The 17588-nt window shown below is 35.0% G+C and overlaps 2 protein-coding genes across 3 annotated transcripts; both read right to left on the bottom strand.

Annotated features, from left to right (window-relative positions):
• Positions 1-780: 780 nt before the first annotated feature.
• LOC125213379 (early nodulin-like protein 8) lies at positions 781-1735 on the bottom strand. Its single transcript, XM_048113894.2, has 2 exons — positions 1458-1735; positions 781-1354 (listed from the first exon to the last, which is right to left on the bottom strand). The coding sequence occupies exons 1-2, from the start codon at positions 1648-1650 to the stop codon at positions 984-986; spliced, it is 564 nt and encodes a 187-aa protein (XP_047969851.2). The 5' UTR covers positions 1651-1735; the 3' UTR covers positions 781-983.
• A 788-nt stretch (positions 1736-2523) lies between these two features.
• LOC125213378 (uncharacterized) lies at positions 2524-12845 on the bottom strand. 2 transcript variants are annotated; one of them, XR_016136894.1, is made up of 23 exons: positions 12453-12845; positions 9997-10251; positions 9765-9889; positions 9505-9549; positions 8930-9011; positions 8780-8848; positions 8507-8677; positions 8359-8424; positions 7628-7696; positions 7462-7533; positions 7272-7318; positions 6809-7087; positions 5894-6027; positions 5712-5806; positions 5584-5622; positions 5439-5498; positions 5233-5334; positions 5071-5122; positions 4940-4995; positions 3444-3508; positions 3151-3202; positions 2913-3035; positions 2524-2838 (listed from the first exon to the last, which is right to left on the bottom strand). XR_016136894.1 is itself a non-coding variant. In XM_089067968.1 (22 exons), exons 1-22 carry the CDS (start codon positions 12606-12608, stop codon positions 2967-2969), a joined length of 2160 nt encoding a protein of 719 aa, XP_088924094.1. In that variant the 5' UTR covers positions 12609-12845; the 3' UTR covers positions 2524-2966. The 2 variants fall into 2 exon arrangements, 1 of the variants encoding a protein (XP_088924094.1); XM_089067968.1 differs by having other exon boundaries at positions 2524-3035.
• Between the last annotated feature and the right edge of the window lie 4743 nt (positions 12846-17588).

Below are 17588 nucleotides of genomic sequence, written 5' to 3'. Positions count from 1 at the left end.
TGAGGCGGAACTTTTTGGCACGGAGTTTTAGAAATGAATGTTAGATGTGTTAAATAAATACGTAGATAAAAAAGTAAGAGAGAGGAAAAGGTAGAGAGAATAAAGTATAAAGTGAATAAAGTAAGAGAGAGTAAAGTAAGATAGAAGAAAAAGTTACCATATAAGGAAACGACTCAACTATGAAGAAATTTTCCGAAATGGTAAAATGACTCAACTATGAAGAAACGGAGGGAGTATTATTCTATACACCGGTGTTTAATTATTTTATAAGTGTTACTTAAAAGACTTAAATAAGAAAAAATGTAGATTAATATACTCTTTTACAGCAAAAATGCAAATTAATATATGCGTTTTTGTCATTGTTGTTGAAAATTCCATTTTGTAAGTAAAAGAAAAAAAATGTGTTTCCTTTGTCAATAGTTTTTGGTGTCCCATCATTAATTTAGAACTTTACAAAATTTATTTAGTAAGTACTCTCTCAAACCCACTTTCCTTTTTAGTTTGTCCCAATCAAGATGACTCATTGCTTAAAATGGAAATCCCTTTATCTCTACTTTATTCCCTCTCTTTTACTTTACTCTCTGCACTTAACACACAAAATAAAGTTGCATAAAATCCTGTGCCGTCCAAGAAATGGGTCATCTTTCTTGGGAGTATAAAATAGCAAACTTTAAAAAACTTATGAGAAGTCCTACTCCAACAGTAAAATTGTCTCCAAAAGAAACGAAAAAAAAAAAGAAATATTACACGCTATTTTCGATAAGGATTTAACACATAAAATAATAAAAATTTATCCTTTTCATTTATCCAATAAAGTTTAAAATATACACACAAAACAAAGTCGTGCCGACAAGTCTCTCAAGCTCAACCCTTTTGAAAGAATGGATCCGTTTCATACAGAGTAAAAACAGAATCAAATTACATCACCAAAAATTGAATTATAAACAAAATAAACAGATAAATAAACTAAAATTATATCCTCTCTACATAACAAGCGCAATCGCAGCAGCCATCATCAAAGCCGGAATCTGAAGCAACGGCGCGGCGGCCGAAGAGCCCTGGACCGGAATGGCGCCGAAAACCGTTGGATAGGTTGGCGCCGAAGCGGCCGGACCGGAAGCCGGCTCATCGTCCTCAACAAAGGATCCATTTCCAGACACAAAAATGTGAAGCTTCTGTGATTTAGCACAGTGCCCATCGGCGCCGCTTGTGAAATAGAAATTTCCGGCTCTGGTAATATTGAAAAGGGAGTTGCCATTGTTCATGAACAAGATCGGATCTTTGAGGTTGCAGCTCTCGTATGATGCCTTTGTCACTTGGATCACCGAATCTTGGCTTGGTGGGTACAAGAAAACTGCACAATAATTGAACACATCACATTTAATCAGCATTGGGAATTTGAGAGAGAGAGAGAGTTATATATGTATGAATATGAATTATGATGTATGTGTGCTTACATATGGAGTCTCCAATCTTGAGTCCATGGTACTTGGTGGCCCAGTTGATGTAGACTTTGGGATTGGAGGAAGAGGGAATGCCCCAAGCAGCTAAGCCTCCAACTTGGTAAATGCTGCACAATACTACTTTGGATTGGATTGAGAGGAAGAGAACAATGAGAGTGCAAAAAAGATTTGATTTTGGAGAGGCCATGCTTTTTCCTCTCTCAAATCTTGAATTTGAGACAAATCTAAGAGGGTTATATATAAATGTAGGCTGCCAGATGGAATTTGGATTCAAATGGAAGAAAGTGAGCTGAAATAGGCAAAAGGGGTACAGGTGAATTGACTCTAATAACCCTCATAATATAGACGATTAGAAATAAAATTTTACCCAAGTGAGTTACACTTACAGAGGTAAGGATAAAACACAAGTGGTTTTACATTCGTTTTAATTATATTTTGGAGGAGAATCTTAATTTTTCAAGTGGTGGAGGAGAAATAATTCAATTATTTGAATAAGAGATGGCACGTGGTATAGTTGGATGTTGGAGAAACTGGATGCATCTTAACATGCTGAGCACATATTCATATTGTAGACAGAATTGGTCATTATATTCTGTCACTTATTCACTCTGCATATGCAATATAATATGATTTCATAAATATGTGTGACAACCGACAAGCTTATCCATGATGCAAGATTTAACTAGGAGGAAACCAAAAGGTGTAACCTTTAATTTCGATGGTCTTCAATTTAATTCACTGGATAATTTTGGATTAACTAGATGTGATTTTATATCATTAACACAACAGAGTACCCTTTCCTAATTTCCAACATTTCCAACTACTATTATTTTGTACCGACCTTGACTCTCCTTCCGAAAAAAAGAACTAGTTCCGACCATCATACTTCACAATATAACTTGTATGTATCCGATGTACTAACATTTAGCTAGTACCAAAAACAAAAAAGAAATAACTTGTACCATAAGATAGAATATTAGTAGTAGTAATTATTTAGATTCATTATGGCAAGACAAGCACGTATATGGGGTGTATAGGATGAAAATCAAGAGAGAAGAAATGGGGGTGCAAATTGCTCTCTCTATATATACCAGCATATATAATGTTACAAATTATATATTCACAGAATTACAGTAAATGCGCCTCTGGTTTTTCTTCTAATCTCAAATAATACACATTGGCTTCAACACAACACCACCTACTTTCCATTCCCACCAACCAAATAAATCAACTCAACTCATTCTTCTAATCTCATTATTCTCTTTTAATTTCTCAAACAAGGTGCTGGAATCTTTTTTAACTCTCTTATTCAACACACAACCCATCATTCCAGATACACCCAACAACATCTTGCGTTTGCTTCTACATTTTCACCCTGAAATTAAGCCAATGCTTACATTACAGAAGCACTTACGTGACCCCGTAAATCATTATCATATCGAGTTTTACCTGAATTCTCAAGGTGCGATGAATGAACAAAAACATTAATATACATTCCCAAAATCAAGAATCTCCTCCTCTTCTATCTTCATCATCTTCGTGTGTTGGCACTGCATTTAGTCTTTGTTGTAACTGCAAGCAGTGAAAAAGCACAGCCATCAATTTAAATGTCGTGGTGAGAACTCTGAAGCCTAATACTCTAAAGCTGCAAGACATAGCACTATCTCTGCATGCAAGAAGAACTCACTTGCATGTATTTAAGCCTTTCCGAAGTTAATTCATCCGTCAAGCTATTCATCCTGCAGGTGAAACAGAAAGAGTGTTTTGAGTGTCTTGAAATGTAAGAGGTGATTGGTTAGAAAATTTGCTTGGTAGGCGGAATGATTCCTTCGACTGTTTTCAAGTGTGAGGATGATTCCCCCACTGCCATCACTCTCATGAGTCACTCACATTCACAAGCCAAGTAACCACCCCCACCCAAAAGATGAACGTTGTAGCTCTTTTAAAGAGTTTGTCTATACGAGTTAAGTTACAACACACCTAGCTTGAAGTTCAGATATCTTCATCAGCAGCATTTTTTCCCTTTCAGAAACTATAGATTCAGCCTGTAAAAATTGCAACAAGTATCAGGAGTACGCACCAAAGCAAACGTAGACATTTATCTATATAAGAATTTCGTGCGAAAATAAGCAAGGATGCTCCACCATGGAACTTCTTAAACTGGATACTGGTCAATGGTTTTACAGTTCCCAAAGGCCACGATAATAGTTCCCAGTCCCAGATGATAGAGAATTAATATAAGAATGATAAAGCCAGGTTGGAGTCTCAGATGAATAACTGAAAACTAGAAGAATGGTGCTTCTTCAAAGTTAAAAAAGGAATGGTATTTAACATGATGCCCTAGAAGGAAAAAAAACAAGCTTAACTAATCCACACTCTCCAAATTCTCCCTCATACCATATAGATGGACAAAAATTAAGAACAGTGACTCCAACTATACCATATTTATTCTGTATACAGGATATGTATCCTCATGTGTGGTGGACATGATAATAGTGGTGGCATGTATAATGATTTTCACATTGTCAGGGGAACTAATTGCTAAGTTCAGACACAACTTTTCAGTTAAGCCAATTCTTATAGAACCAAGTTTCCATCACACAGCATAAGCATTCCCCAATCTAAGTACTCCCTCCGTCCAAAAAAAATAGACAAGTTTTACCATTTTGGGCCATCCACCAAATTAGACTAATTCTAAAAATGGAAAGTTATAAACCAATACTAACAATGTAGATTAGGATATACAGTACATTCCCCAACATGACAATTATATTTCAGGACACATACATGATACATGAAAGGAATGCTGGTTTCATTCTGGTGGAAGCCAAATGATTAAAAATTATTAAATCAATTCCTTTTGTGTGTTTTCAGTTAAATCTAATATGTTTAATTCTTATGTCAAATACAATATTCCATCCACAAAAAATGTTGATTAACATCATATTGGGTTTTGTAATATATTAAAAAAAAACAAAGCAAGAAAGTCTTCTAGGTCAAACTTGTTATGAATATTAGCATCCCACATCGGTGGTGTGACATAGTCTAGCTTAGTCTCTTATAGTACTATATATATATGTGGCCTATGTTGAATAACGAAATACACCTACACCTACTACTCTTCTCTACTATGTCTATATACTTCTCCGCATATATCTATATTTTACTGTTCTAGAAAACTAATGAATAGATTTAGAGATTTTTTTTACAGTGCAATATATTGGCATATAGTTATATGCTGCAGATATAGGTAGGTCCCTGGACAATGATTTCACATACACATTTTCATTCTATTATTCTAGAAGGAAATCAACATATCCTGAAAAACAAACACAAATATTGCCTACAGTTCTTCTTGCACACGTGCACAATCTTAACCAATTTAATACTCTAAATAAGAGCAGGAAAACTTTACAACTTCACGATAAGATGAAACGTTCAGCCAAATAATAAAAATTATCAGCAAGTGTACTTACACTGCCATTAGTATCTGAACCACGAGGTAAAGGAGGCAGTTTCCCATTTTGAGGAGCTGGAAAAGATGAAAAGTTCAACCAAATAAATACATGACCATTTAGCCATACGCTAAAATATAGAAACAACGCACCATTTTCAACATCCACTGTTTGCAAGCTACTTAACAAATTCACGATAAGATCCTGGAATTGAGAAGGAGAAATGAGATCCAAGTTTAAAAAATAAAAAAACAAAGGAGGTTGTCATTTTGCTGAAGTAATCAATGATGGATGAATTTTGAAAACTATCACACCTGCTGAACTGATGTTTGTTGGAAGAGATTTTGAAGGTGAGGTATTAGAACTGAGGCAAGTCCATTACTGTTACTGATTTCTTTGGGTGGCTGGCTTTGGGGCTGAATGGCAAGACCATTAGAAGGACCATTAGTTTGGAACCAAATATTCAGTTAGCTGTTAGCTGCAGTATTTATATATCAATATATACAAGAAGCATACAAACCATTTGTTTGGAATCAAATATCCAGTTCCCTACGCTAGCAGACTTCCTTAGTGGTGACCCCTGAGAACCACATGAACAGCAGGTTATATGATGAAAAACCATCACCATCTTTTAAAAGAACCAAGGTTGCTCTGTTCTTTCTCACCTGAGAATTTCGTCGAGAGACTGTGGATAACGGAATATCCTAGTAATTGTGTTAGGTTAGACAAACAATCATGAGAAACAATTTAGCAAGAGTCATGAAAAAGAATCTACTACTTATATGAGCTATACCTTCACAAGATCTACATTTTCGGAGGTTACGGAGAACCGCCCTTTTATTTGTACCAAGTTCGTTTTTGATTTGTCCTCCAACGTGTCTTTGAACCCTGGAAACAAAGAAGACGATGTAATGTCCTTCCAAGAAATCTATCCAAGCATAGCTATATGCAATTATGAATGCTACTTAAATGTACCTCCTGAAGATTTGATTGGAGCTGATAAACTGTTTGCTGAAGCTCGGTTAGGAAGGTTTAGTGGACCACTAAAACTGGGTGCTCTTCGCACTTGCTGAGACTTCTCAGCCACTAGGTAGCCATCATTCTCATACCTAATGAACACATTTTGCATTTACCAATAAAATTAAGGTAGGGGAATTCTCGAGCTGAATTGCAGGCGTTAGGAAATAACTATACAGATACAATACAGCTTTCATAATTTGCACAGGGAAAATATATAAGTTAAATTTGCTCAGTGGATAAATATCATGAGTAAATTAATCCACGTGCTACATGCTCTTCACTGCATGATTTATAGCATTACACTAGAAAATGCATTTACAGAACTGTGTGTAAAGTTCTTAATGTATTTATCTCAACATCAGGAAGTAAGAAGTCTTCAAGTTAAAGTAGTTGAAACTATATCTCATCAGATAAGAAATTCAAACAGAAACTGGTCCACTAAAGTTTATCCAGAGACAGCACACAGTCTAGTTTACTCAGAGAGCATTTCCCAATTTTATTAGTACAATTAGTATGAAAGGAGATCATGCAGATGAAGACAAATGTAATGTTCATTTTACTGTCAATGTGTCATAGTAAAACTGAAGGAAGAACCATCAAGGACAACAGACTCCAGGTGCATAGAGTTCAAACTATCAACTTCACAGCTACAACTAGAATTGCCAGCCACAATAAAGAATGAGAATAGATATCAAATTTATGTTAAGAGCAGTTAAGTAGTTCCACTGTCAAGCTAGCCATGATTTTCTAACTGGACTAGAAAGAATTAAGATGATAATCACTCCTCAATATCTCGTCAAGTTTAGATAACACACTATTTGCTGCACAAGCATAGCAAAAGTAAGATGAGGCAGAAAATAAATTATAAACCTTTCAAAGTTGCGAGCTCTTTCTGATAGTGAATTACTTAGCACCATACCAGGCACAAGTGGTCCACTTTGAGTTTGACGGGCTCTACCGGTCTGATTTCTAGTCTTAGCTTGAACTCCTTCTTTCTCTACCAATGATGCTGCCAGCTCAGATTTTGATTCACTCTTCATTGTATCAGTTTTTGCATTAGCGTCATACTCTCTCATGTCACTTTCAGATGTCTGTCCCTTATTTGTCTGGCTCTCAACTACAAGCACCTCATCACCATTTATCCTCTCACTGGAGATGAAAGGAGACACGGTAGAAAAATTATTTAGACTAATATGGACATAAGTTCATGATATAGTCAAAGCATTTCTTCATACGCATCAAAACAGAAACAAAAAATTGCAGACAAATAACCTTTACAAGGCAACAACTATAATATGTAGCATAAAGATGGAACAAATATTTTCTAAGTTACCTGTCAATATTGTGGACTACTGGTTTTGGTACAGAATCAGATGCACTCTACAAACAAGCAATAAGAATTTTGTTACATGCTTTCTTCACTTTGTAGCCAAAGAATTAAGTATAGCTAGATGTATACAACAGAAAAGAAATATTGAAAACAATGACAGGTCTCCATAAAAAGTAAATCATTATTTAAACACCTTTTGGCTCATATTAAATCTTATACTGTCTTCTTCTTCTTGGATTTCTTTTATTTCATCCTCGTCTTGCAACTGCCAAGAATAAAACAGCCCATAGGATCACTTCCACTGTTCACAATTATTCCATACTGATGATTGGGCATAAATAAAACGTCTCTCAACTAACCAAAGATGCTTGAAACTTCAAATCTTCAACATCAAAGTTCCAAGCACTTACTCCTCGCTGGTACTCACTCTGAAAGAGAATCAAATCTATTCAACCAAAGGGAAAGAAAAACTACAACAAGAACAAATGCACACATCACAAAACACAGGGAATGTGGTATATATTTTTATAATCCTGAGCAATGTGTTTAAATAGAAGATTCTGCATTTCCACTAATCATTACTTTGTGACCTACAGACCTAGCAATAAAATAAATAAACAAATAAAGATGGGACCCCATAATTAGCAAATTGTTAATGCGACAAGAAAATTCCAGCTGATGTTTGCTCACGCACCAACATTTTTAGCTCAATTGGCCAAAAATGGAAAACAGGCTGTAGGTAGCGGTTGGCTAATGAATAAGAAAGGAATAAGGAGAAAACGAGGGTCTTCATCTTCATTCGTTCCAACTTCCCATTAAAGATGAAAATACTCATGAAAGAAAAAATGCAGCAGCTGGCATTTAGGTATACTTCTAAGTAGACCATATAATGGACCCTAACTTCTTTTTTATTTTAATTTTTTATGAGTATTGAGTAATGGGGTATAGAAGTTCTCTATAATCTTTCACAAATAGCATTAGAAGCATTAGATCAACAGGAGAAAAGAGAAGTGTCGCATAGCAGTAAATCTTTGGCTAGCATAAAACAGGAAATGAAATAGAAGAACTATAGGATCTGATGCATTTCAACCTGAGATATAGCTTCCTGTTCAGCTGAAGGCATTTTTTTCAGAGCAAGTTGTGCAGCATCTTTGATCTACGAGCATTCACAACAATATCAGCATAAATTCTAAAAAACGTTACTTCTGAACCCTGCTGGTTCCACGAACAGGATATACCTGGATATCTTTCACGCGCTTCCATAGTGGTGGCAGGTCAACAAACAACTTTTTAACAATGAGTTCAGGAGGCTTTGTACTCTTGAAAAAGGAGTGTTTTAACAACTTTTCTGCAGTTGGTCTCTTTGTTTGATCTTTTACCAAGCACATAGCAACCATTTCTTTGAAGGACTATCAAAAACCAAATGAAACTAAAAATGAGCATTGGTAATAATAATTTAGAGGCCAGACAGTGTTCAGTGAACATGGTGCACCTGGAAATATCATGAATACCTTAGAGAACCTCTTATCACGATCGTAATCAAGTCCAGGTGGTGCATTTTGTATGGTCATCAACAAAACCTATTGGAGAGTGGAGGCAAATATCATGAAGTGTTTAGGACAGTAACATCCATAAAAAAGTGCTTTTATGTAGACATGTACCTTCATTGGGGGATATTTGGAAAATGGTGCATGTCCATGGGCCAATTCCAGTGCAGTTATTCCAAATGACCAAATGTCAGCCCTGTGCATTTAATAAGAACACTATGAATCATGCACAAAAAGAATCAGCATCTACAACTGCTAGCAACTATGATGGGAAACTGAAAAATGTGAATACAAGGTAAGCATGGACACAAAATGATAAAATTACTAGGAGTTTGAGTGATACTCTAAAGTGAGTAATGTTCTTAGAGGAATAGATTAACTAGAGTTTCCATTCAACTTTAGTCTTACGAATAGAGATTTTCAGACTTCAGATGCCATATCGAAGTCATGCAGTGAGGATCACACCAGCGTAGCTCACCTATACCTCAGATTAGAAAATTAATTTCCCAGTATAGCGTCTAGAAGATATCAATAATAAATATCCAAATCCCAATCTACGAGACTATAATAATGTTTTATGATGCATTCACAAACACCCTTTGTATGCCTGTGCCACCAAATTGTATGCATGCACAAAACACTTCTTATTATAGAACCACAAGACAGTACAAGAATATGAAGTAACCCACTTGAAATCATATCCAGTTCCAGGCTGCAACACTTCCGGGGCCATCCTGTATAATGAATTAGAAGTGACAGATTAAATCAGTTGGTATCAAAAGAGTGTGTGGGTGAGAAGTGAAAGATATGTATAGTTAAATGTAAATGGATATTGGATACTGATGGTGATAGTGTGGTATTTGTTCTTCAGTGTGTGTGTGTGTGTGTGTGAGAGAGAGAGAGAGAGAGAGAGGAAGAGAGAGAGAGAGAGAGAGAGAGAGAGAAGCACCAGCATGGAGTGCCTACAAAGGTATTCCTTGATCGTTGTCTATCACCTCTGTCAAACATGCAGGCTGAAACACCAAAATCAGCAAGCTTCACCTCACCATCAGTATCCATCAATATATTTCCAGCCTGTATAGAGACGTTAAACAGAATAAAGTAATTTACTTAATGCATACTATCCGAGAACAAGTCCAGTGTCTGATCTGTCTAGATTTAAACATGCAACATCAAGTAACCTTAACGTCACGGTGAATATGGCCGTGATGATGAAGGTACTCCAAAGCCTTCAAAGTTTCTTTCAGGATAGATCCAATGGCAGATTCTTCAAATCCTTCTTGATATGCTATCTTCATGAGATGCAGGCAAGAACCCTCAGCCATAAAAGGCATTACCACCCAAAGGTTGCGGTCAACAACAAATGAACAAAAAGCTTTTATGACATTAGGATGATCGATTAAACTCATTGTTTGAGCTTCCCTGCGAATATCATCCTGCAGATAAGATAACACTATTTAACTGAATGTCCAGCCCAACCACATCCACTAATCATAATAGAACAAATAAGCTACATTATTTGGTTAAAATATTCTTATGCTTTGAAACCAGTATCCATTATCCAAGGAAAGAACTTTCTACTAAAGAAATCTACACTTCACAGGAATACCACAAGTTCAATAACACTATAAATTCTGACGTCGAAAAAAACAAAAAAAATAATATAAATAAAACTAGTTAACAACTACTTCCCCATAACATGTGTCATAAAGCCAAACATGGTAACTAGAAAGAAATAACTAATGATTACCAAGGAGTTCAGAAGGTATCGCACTGAAACCATTGCAATCTTCTTGGCTAATAATATAAAAGAGCTTACAGGTAAGGTATCGAGAGTAGCCATATAAAATATGAGTCAACCAAGCTAGTTAGATTAAATTTCTCTACATGCAATTCATCACTGGTAGTAAACTCCCACAAGGCAACAAATCTCTTAAGCGTCAAGTCAACGAAAAAAAGATAATTATACAGATTCCTTTCATACAGTTTGAGAAAGGGGCATTAATAATTCTTGCTTGTGCCATAAGGTATTCGATGCCTAACTACATTATAAACAGGTAGCAGATAACCAACAATAGATCCAGATAATTAATCTTTTTCTGATATATTCTTGAGCTTTTATCACATTATAGGGGTTAAGATATCTTAAACGGCGCAAAAAAAAGTCAGGATTAATTTGATACTGCACAGTGAAAGTCATATTTTGATTATATGAACCCCAAAAAGTTTTGTAGAAATGAATAATCAAGAAATAAAGTTCCTTACAACAGAGAGATAATACACACACTTATATACATCTCAAAGTCAGAGCTACAGACTTCAAACCTAATGATCGCACCTGTAAAATTCATAACATGCAATAAATTGCTTTTGGCATCTTAGAAGTGTTAAAATACATGGCCACGTGTATATCGTAATTTCTGAGATAACATGTTTAACAAAACTGACTATCGCTGACATATTTGACTTTTTACAACTTCATTATTCCATTCTGCCTCTAACTTAATCTGGACTGACTCTGGTTCAAATTTTCATTGACCTTCATTTAGATTCTAGTTAGCACAAACTTCTAGTTCTAGTAACTATTAAATGTTACATACAAAATACATTTTGGACCAAAAAAGAGAGTAATAAGTTAAATAACGATTGACACTTATGTATAACCTAGGAAGTATGCTATATATAACAGGGACGCAATCTGAAGCTGTAGCATTTATGTCAACCTAATATCACAATGAAATGAGAAAAATGAGGCTTAATTTTGAACAAAGAAGGTTTAGCAGAAAAGGCAACAGATTTGCATAGATGCTACTAAACCAACATATTTGTATTGATACTAAGAAAACAACACCAAACAGTAGCTTTATGATCATATATTTATCAATTAAGTTCTAGAGTAAATAGGGAAATTGATTAGTCATTGACTCATTCAACCGGTCGTACGTAAACATTCCCATTAACAAATAGCTGATTTTCATTAAGGATTCTCCCTGCTGGTTTAGATAAAATCTTTCTCAATCAGCCATTCCTCAAAATTCTCGATATCTGAATATTCATTTCATTTATTCATTCTTATAAGTTAAGTAGTTAACTCAGCAACAGTTTCTCAAATCAAAGAACGGTCTTATTTGGTGCTGCTCAAACTCAACCTAGCTGATATAGCTACTCTTCCTTGCACTGTATTTCCCTAAGAATTCAATGCAATTTGCATCATGATAACAGTTAATCCCAAAGAAATACACAACAAAACCTGATCGTGTTCTCTAGGAATTAATAAATGTGCTTAAAATCACATATTTGATGATAAGCCGCTAACTCACTCAACCTATAATCATAAAGAGACCAAATTGCACAACAAAATTCAAATTCGAACCATTTCAAAGCTTCAAATTTCAAAGATTCGCCCTCTAAACTCTATCTAGCTCCATTTAAACAATTTCACACCATCACTCAATGCACCGAGATCTCAAACTGCAGACGCATTAAAATTTTCCAAGCAACATCGAAAATGCACTCCAACTAGATCAAAAGTCACCTCACACAAAGCCAAATGAAGTTAAATCCCCAAGTCACGCGGAATCAAAGCAAATGAACAGAAGCGCATTACAAATAAATGAAAAGAATATATTGAACAAACCAGATTGCTATGGCATCGATCGAGATCCAAGCACTTAACCGCCACCACTTCATTGTAAGGCAAATAGATCGCTCTGAAAACAGTAGCGCTGGCGCCGTATCCAACCTCTTCTAGAAGCTTGTAATCATTCGAATTCGCCGAGTAAGACTTCCCCATTTCTCTCACGCTGCCGCTGACGAAACCATCAATCAATTGAAATCTTCCAGCTTCGGTTCTACTAAAATTAGAACATAAGTTAGGTTTTAATCATGATTTTTGTTGTTGTTTTCGATTCTTTGATACTGAATTATGAGAGAATCCAGAGATGGACAGTGAAAGTCTATAGATATGGACTGGGTTGAAGTCTGCAGAAATTTTCGTACTTTTCTGCCTCTCTCCTCTTTCTAGTCCACTGTGTTAAAATGTTGTTATTTATTGCTGCTTAATTTTACCTATCGATATATAGCAAAGTTACTAAATAAGTTATGGTGTATTTAATTTGATTCTTTTGTAATCATATGGTAGTATTAATAATTATTCGTATAAGCTGATTATGCACCCGTTGACTGCAGCGCAGAGGGCAGAATCGTCTGAAACGATGTGCACTGTGTGTTCTGTGGCCAATGCATCGCCAGGTTGTACCTTCAACTAAGCATTGCCAATGCCAGCTTTGTACACTTTTACAATGTACTCTCTTCTCTTCGTTATAGCATGACTAATTAATTTGAAACAAGAAATTTCCAAATTGCCAAATTGGTGAAGTTGTAGTACAATTTTATTCATAAAGTTTGGTATGGAGATTTGGATGTCACTATTCCGTTATACTTGTATATTTGAGAATATCCATGATAAGGAATTAAGAAGATAATCTTTAGATTTTGAAAAAATAAAACTTTTCCTGGCATTTTTGGCTTGTAGACTCAGAATTGGTGTCATAATTTTCCGTTCTCTCCAAAAATTAAATGATTTAAGAAAGAAAGTCCAAAAAAAGACATGACTCATAGCTCGATGTTTGTCGTGACATATTAAAGGAGTATTGGTTATTTCGGATGAACTAGGGAATGATTTTCAGGTTTGGTGTCCTTATTTATGAGTGAGCTATTTTTTTTAGTCGGTATTGTCTTGATGGTTCTTTTGGTAGGTTTTGTCGAGGCTCTTTTCTTGGATTGCATTGTTTTGTTTTTTAGTTAGGTTGTGTCTTTCCTCTTTAGCTGATAGTTCGTTCGGGTTTGTTTTACAGTTTTCTCTATATCAGATTCTGACTCTATTCGTCCGAAGCTAGTTGGGCGCTTCTATTAAAATACAAAAGTTAATGAAATTAATATTTAATAATTAAAATAAAGAGAAATAAAGTAGATAAAATATAGAATAGAAAGACATTCTAAAGCAAGAAACATAGCAAAGATAATTGAGACATTTCTTTTAGATACAAAAATAAGAAATAGATATTTAAAAGTTAAAATGCGGGAGATTTAAATAGGAGAGAATAAAATATGAAAGTAAAAGATATAATAAAGTAGGAAAGAGGGCAAACAAATTGGTTCAATTACCTTGAGATATACAAAAAAGAATACGACTCCTAACTTGGAAGATTATATTATTCATTATGTACAATTTATTATAAAATGTTTTAAGTTTACATAAATCATACAAAATGCTTCATTGATGTTTTAAGTTAGTACAATTTACTTAAATATTTTGAACACCGTTAGTTTTATTAACTATCCAACTTTTTTTTGCAAAATCATAAAAAAGAATTAGGAATTTATGCAATTTATCACTACGAAGAAGATGAACAGTCACCATCAATTCTTTTCCGCCATTAATTATAAAATTATATTTTCTCTTAACACTTAACACACTTTTCCTTTTAGTTTGTCCCATAAAAAATGTTACATTTCTTTTTTTTTGGAAAAAGTTCCCCCTCACATCAATTATAAAATTATATTTTCTCTTAACACTTAACACACAAAATAATACTCCCTCCGTCCCAATTTAAGAGTAAGATTTAGTTATTGCACGAGTTTTAAGAAATTGGTGGAGTGTGTAATAAATGAAGTGAGGTAATGGTTGTTGGAGTGTGTAATAATTGAAGTGAGGTAGTGTAAAGTGAGACCATTTTGACTTTTTGTATGTTTAAGATTTTGTTTTGTTTTATTTTTATGAAAGTAATGACATTTGAGTGTAAATTTCATCAATAATGAGGTTAAATTTTATGTCCAAATATGACAAAATTCGGACTCTTAAACTGAGACGGACGGAAATGACAAAATAAGTCTCTTAAACTGAGACGGAGGGAGTATCTTCTAAAATCCTGTACCATCTCCCAAGTGTGACATCTACCTTGGGATGAAGGGAATGAAGGGAGTAGTAGAGTAACCTATTATTCCATCATACGCTCAGCTAATCCCATATTTCCAAATTATCCTATGTTTTTATGCTTATTTCCATAAATTAGGGGACAATAAAGTCCTTTCATGTCTTCTGACCAACATTATAAAAGCTGAGAGCATCAGCAACACGTCTCGTTGCCATTCCTATCTCGTTCCGCAGAGATGAGACGGCAACGAGATGGCGTTGCAACCTCTATCTCATACCGACAGAACGAGCCAACCCGTCTCGTGTCGCGCGCGGAAGGGCATCGTGACGAGACAGCTCACCATGCGCCAGCGCCACGTGGCGCGCACTGGCACTAGGCGTGACGCCCACTCGCGAGCCGGCGAGTGGGCGTCGTAATTATGACGTCATAATTTGATTTTTTTTTTTTTAATTCAAATTTTTTTAAAAAAATTTAAAAACGGTAATATGACCGTTCAACGGTCGAATTTTTTAATTTTATTTTATTTTTATTCTATAAATACTCTTCATTCTCCATTTTACACACAAGCATTAGATGATCGTCACTAGAGAACTCCTTCTTCTGCTTCTTTGCTTCCATTTTTTTGTGATTTGAATTTAAGTGTGCAATTTGTAATTTCTAGTTTTTCAAATTATGTCTTTTTTACTTTTTTAGGTTTTTAAATTGTAATTTTATTTTATTTAATGAAATGTGTTTTTATTAATTGAATTTGTTGAAAATAAAAATAAAAAATGAAATTGAATGAATAGTTAAGGGATGAGATGGTTAAGAGATGGAGGGTGTTAGGTTTGGTATACTGAAAAGCATGTTTCGAGCAAGTTTCGCTCGAATAGAATCTTGCTTGTATTCGTAAAACTCTATAATCCACTTTTAACCCGATTCAGTATAATTCGAGCAGTTTCGCACGAATAGAATCAGTATATTATTACATTGTGTTTGCTTGTGCATTTATAAGATGTTTTATAAACATTTAAATGTATAAGAAGCAAACAAAGTCTAAGTCTTTTGCTTAGTAGACCGGTTGTGGGCGTCGTTCACTTTAAGGTAACACGGTCAGATCTATGCAATGCTTTGCAAAAGAAAAAAAAGAATTTCACAACCTAGATAGGCTTTGGCTACCTATCGTGAAATGTTGCAATGTCAGTCCGCATATTTCTAAGCCTTACTGAAATAAGATGACATTGGTGTGGTATAGCACTGAACGGATCTAACAGCAAGACGTGTCTTTATGCTATCTATTGAAAGACTAGGTCTTGATAAAATACTATTTCTTAATCTACATATGTTAGCATTGAGCATACGATATTGATTATGCACTACTTTGACTTACCAAATGGTGCGGGTTTTTCGCAACCCAATAATCCTGATATATTGGGTAGTGGTGATTAATATCTAGCGGTGCTAGGATTGCTATTATGTTGAATCGTGCGCGAGGTGAGTCTCGTGTGATAATGTCCTCAAGATGAGCTTGAACAAGGTTTTATTATTCGGAAAACTGGCCAGTTGGAGTTTTATTACTCTATGAATAATAAATAAATGTTTCTTGCTAAGTTCACTCTTGGAATTAATAAGATACATTAATTAATTAAGTCCATAGCAGACATTAATTAATTAATGGACATTTATATCTTAAGCGCGAGAAATAAATAATAAACAACGGAAATCCGGATTACTTGTAATTTCGGACTTGGATGAGAAGAGTTAAATATTACTTCTGTAGTGGCTGCTCGTAATATTCCAATATAAGCTTGTATTAAATTGTGGGTTCAATTTAATTAGTAAAAAGCTAATTTGGGGAGCCCATATCCAAAACCTTCCATAGATCCCTGCCTGGGCCCAAAATGAACTTAATATAAATAAGAGAATAAAGGAGACAGAAATCAGTATTATTATTACTCATATTTTTCGTCTCCCTCTACCTAGAGGAGTTCAAATTTCTCTCCTAATTGGAGAAAGATTTCTTATGTCTTCTTTATTCGAGTCCTAGTATTTTGATAAGATCAGCCCACCCTGATATCGAGATACAGATCGGGAACCAGAGAGAAGATCCGTGGTCTAGTATTGAAGATCTTCACGTGGAGAAGGCGCGAGCAATCGACGATTCTTTGGAGAATCAAATCGGTAACTCTAAACCGTAGTATTCATGTTTAGGATTTATATTCTTTGAGCATGAATTATTTGCGTTCTAGCATGCAATTATCTGTTTAACATGTGAATTGATTAATCACATAATCGGTCAAATAGATCCGTATCTGATTTATTTGTTTTGTACAAGTCTTCCGCTGTGCAAGGGGCACCTAACCCCATCAGAGGGATGCAGGTACTGTCTCTTAGTTAAGAGATAGGCTGAAAAGTATAGTAGCCCATGAATAATTAAGGGATGAGACAGTTAAGGGATGAATAAGAGATAGCATTGTGGATGGTCTGAAAGATATATGTTCATTTTTCACTGATTAGAAAACATGCTCTAACAGCCTTCTTTCAACGGGCCATGGCCCAATACTCGGGCCACCCAGAAACACTAAGAAAAAAATCAAACATTAGAAACGCACATATAGAAGTCACGGGGAGTGATCAATTGCTAACTAATCGTTTAATTGCTAACTACAACTAATTTAAGGCCATAGAATTTTAGAAAACGTGTGGTCTACAATTTGCCACGTGTAATTTTCGTTTTTATTAATAAAATAAAAAAAGATAAAAAAAAACTCCAAATTAGGATTTTGGATGAAAATGTCAATATAGTTTTTCGAAAATATCAACACAATGCTTTGAGAATGTCAACACAATGCTTTAAG

This window comes from Salvia hispanica, chromosome 3, assembly GCF_029641045.1.
Source record: "Salvia hispanica isolate PSC_SH4W2 chromosome 3, Shi_PSC_v1, whole genome shotgun sequence".
Classification (NCBI taxonomy): domain Eukaryota; kingdom Viridiplantae; phylum Streptophyta; class Magnoliopsida; order Lamiales; family Lamiaceae; genus Salvia; species Salvia hispanica.
The sequence above is the reverse complement of the archived record's forward strand: the minus strand, read 5'-3'. Positions and strand labels throughout refer to the sequence as shown.

What these genes read in the sequence shown, in the direction of transcription:
- LOC125213379 (XM_048113894.2), bottom strand. Translation starts at nt 1,650, where the DNA reads ATGGCCTCTCCAAAATCAAATCTTTTTTGCACTCTCATTGTTCTCTTC. An exon ending in CAAGATTGGAGACTCCATAT is followed by an intron (nt 1,355 to 1,457) that starts GTAAGCACACAT and finishes ATTATTGTGCAG; the next exon opens with TTTTCTTGTACCCACCAAGC.
- LOC125213378 (XM_089067968.1), bottom strand. Translation starts at nt 12,608, where the DNA reads ATGGGGAAGTCTTACTCGGCGAATTCGAATGATTACAAGCTTCTAGAA. An exon ending in AGAGCTCGCAACTTTGAAAG is followed by an intron (nt 6,028 to 6,808) that starts GTTTATAATTTA and finishes TGTGTTCATTAG; the next exon opens with GTATGAGAATGATGGCTACC. An exon ending in AAAATGTAGATCTTGTGAAG is followed by an intron (nt 5,623 to 5,711) that starts GTATAGCTCATA and finishes CACAATTACTAG; the next exon opens with GATATTCCGTTATCCACAGT.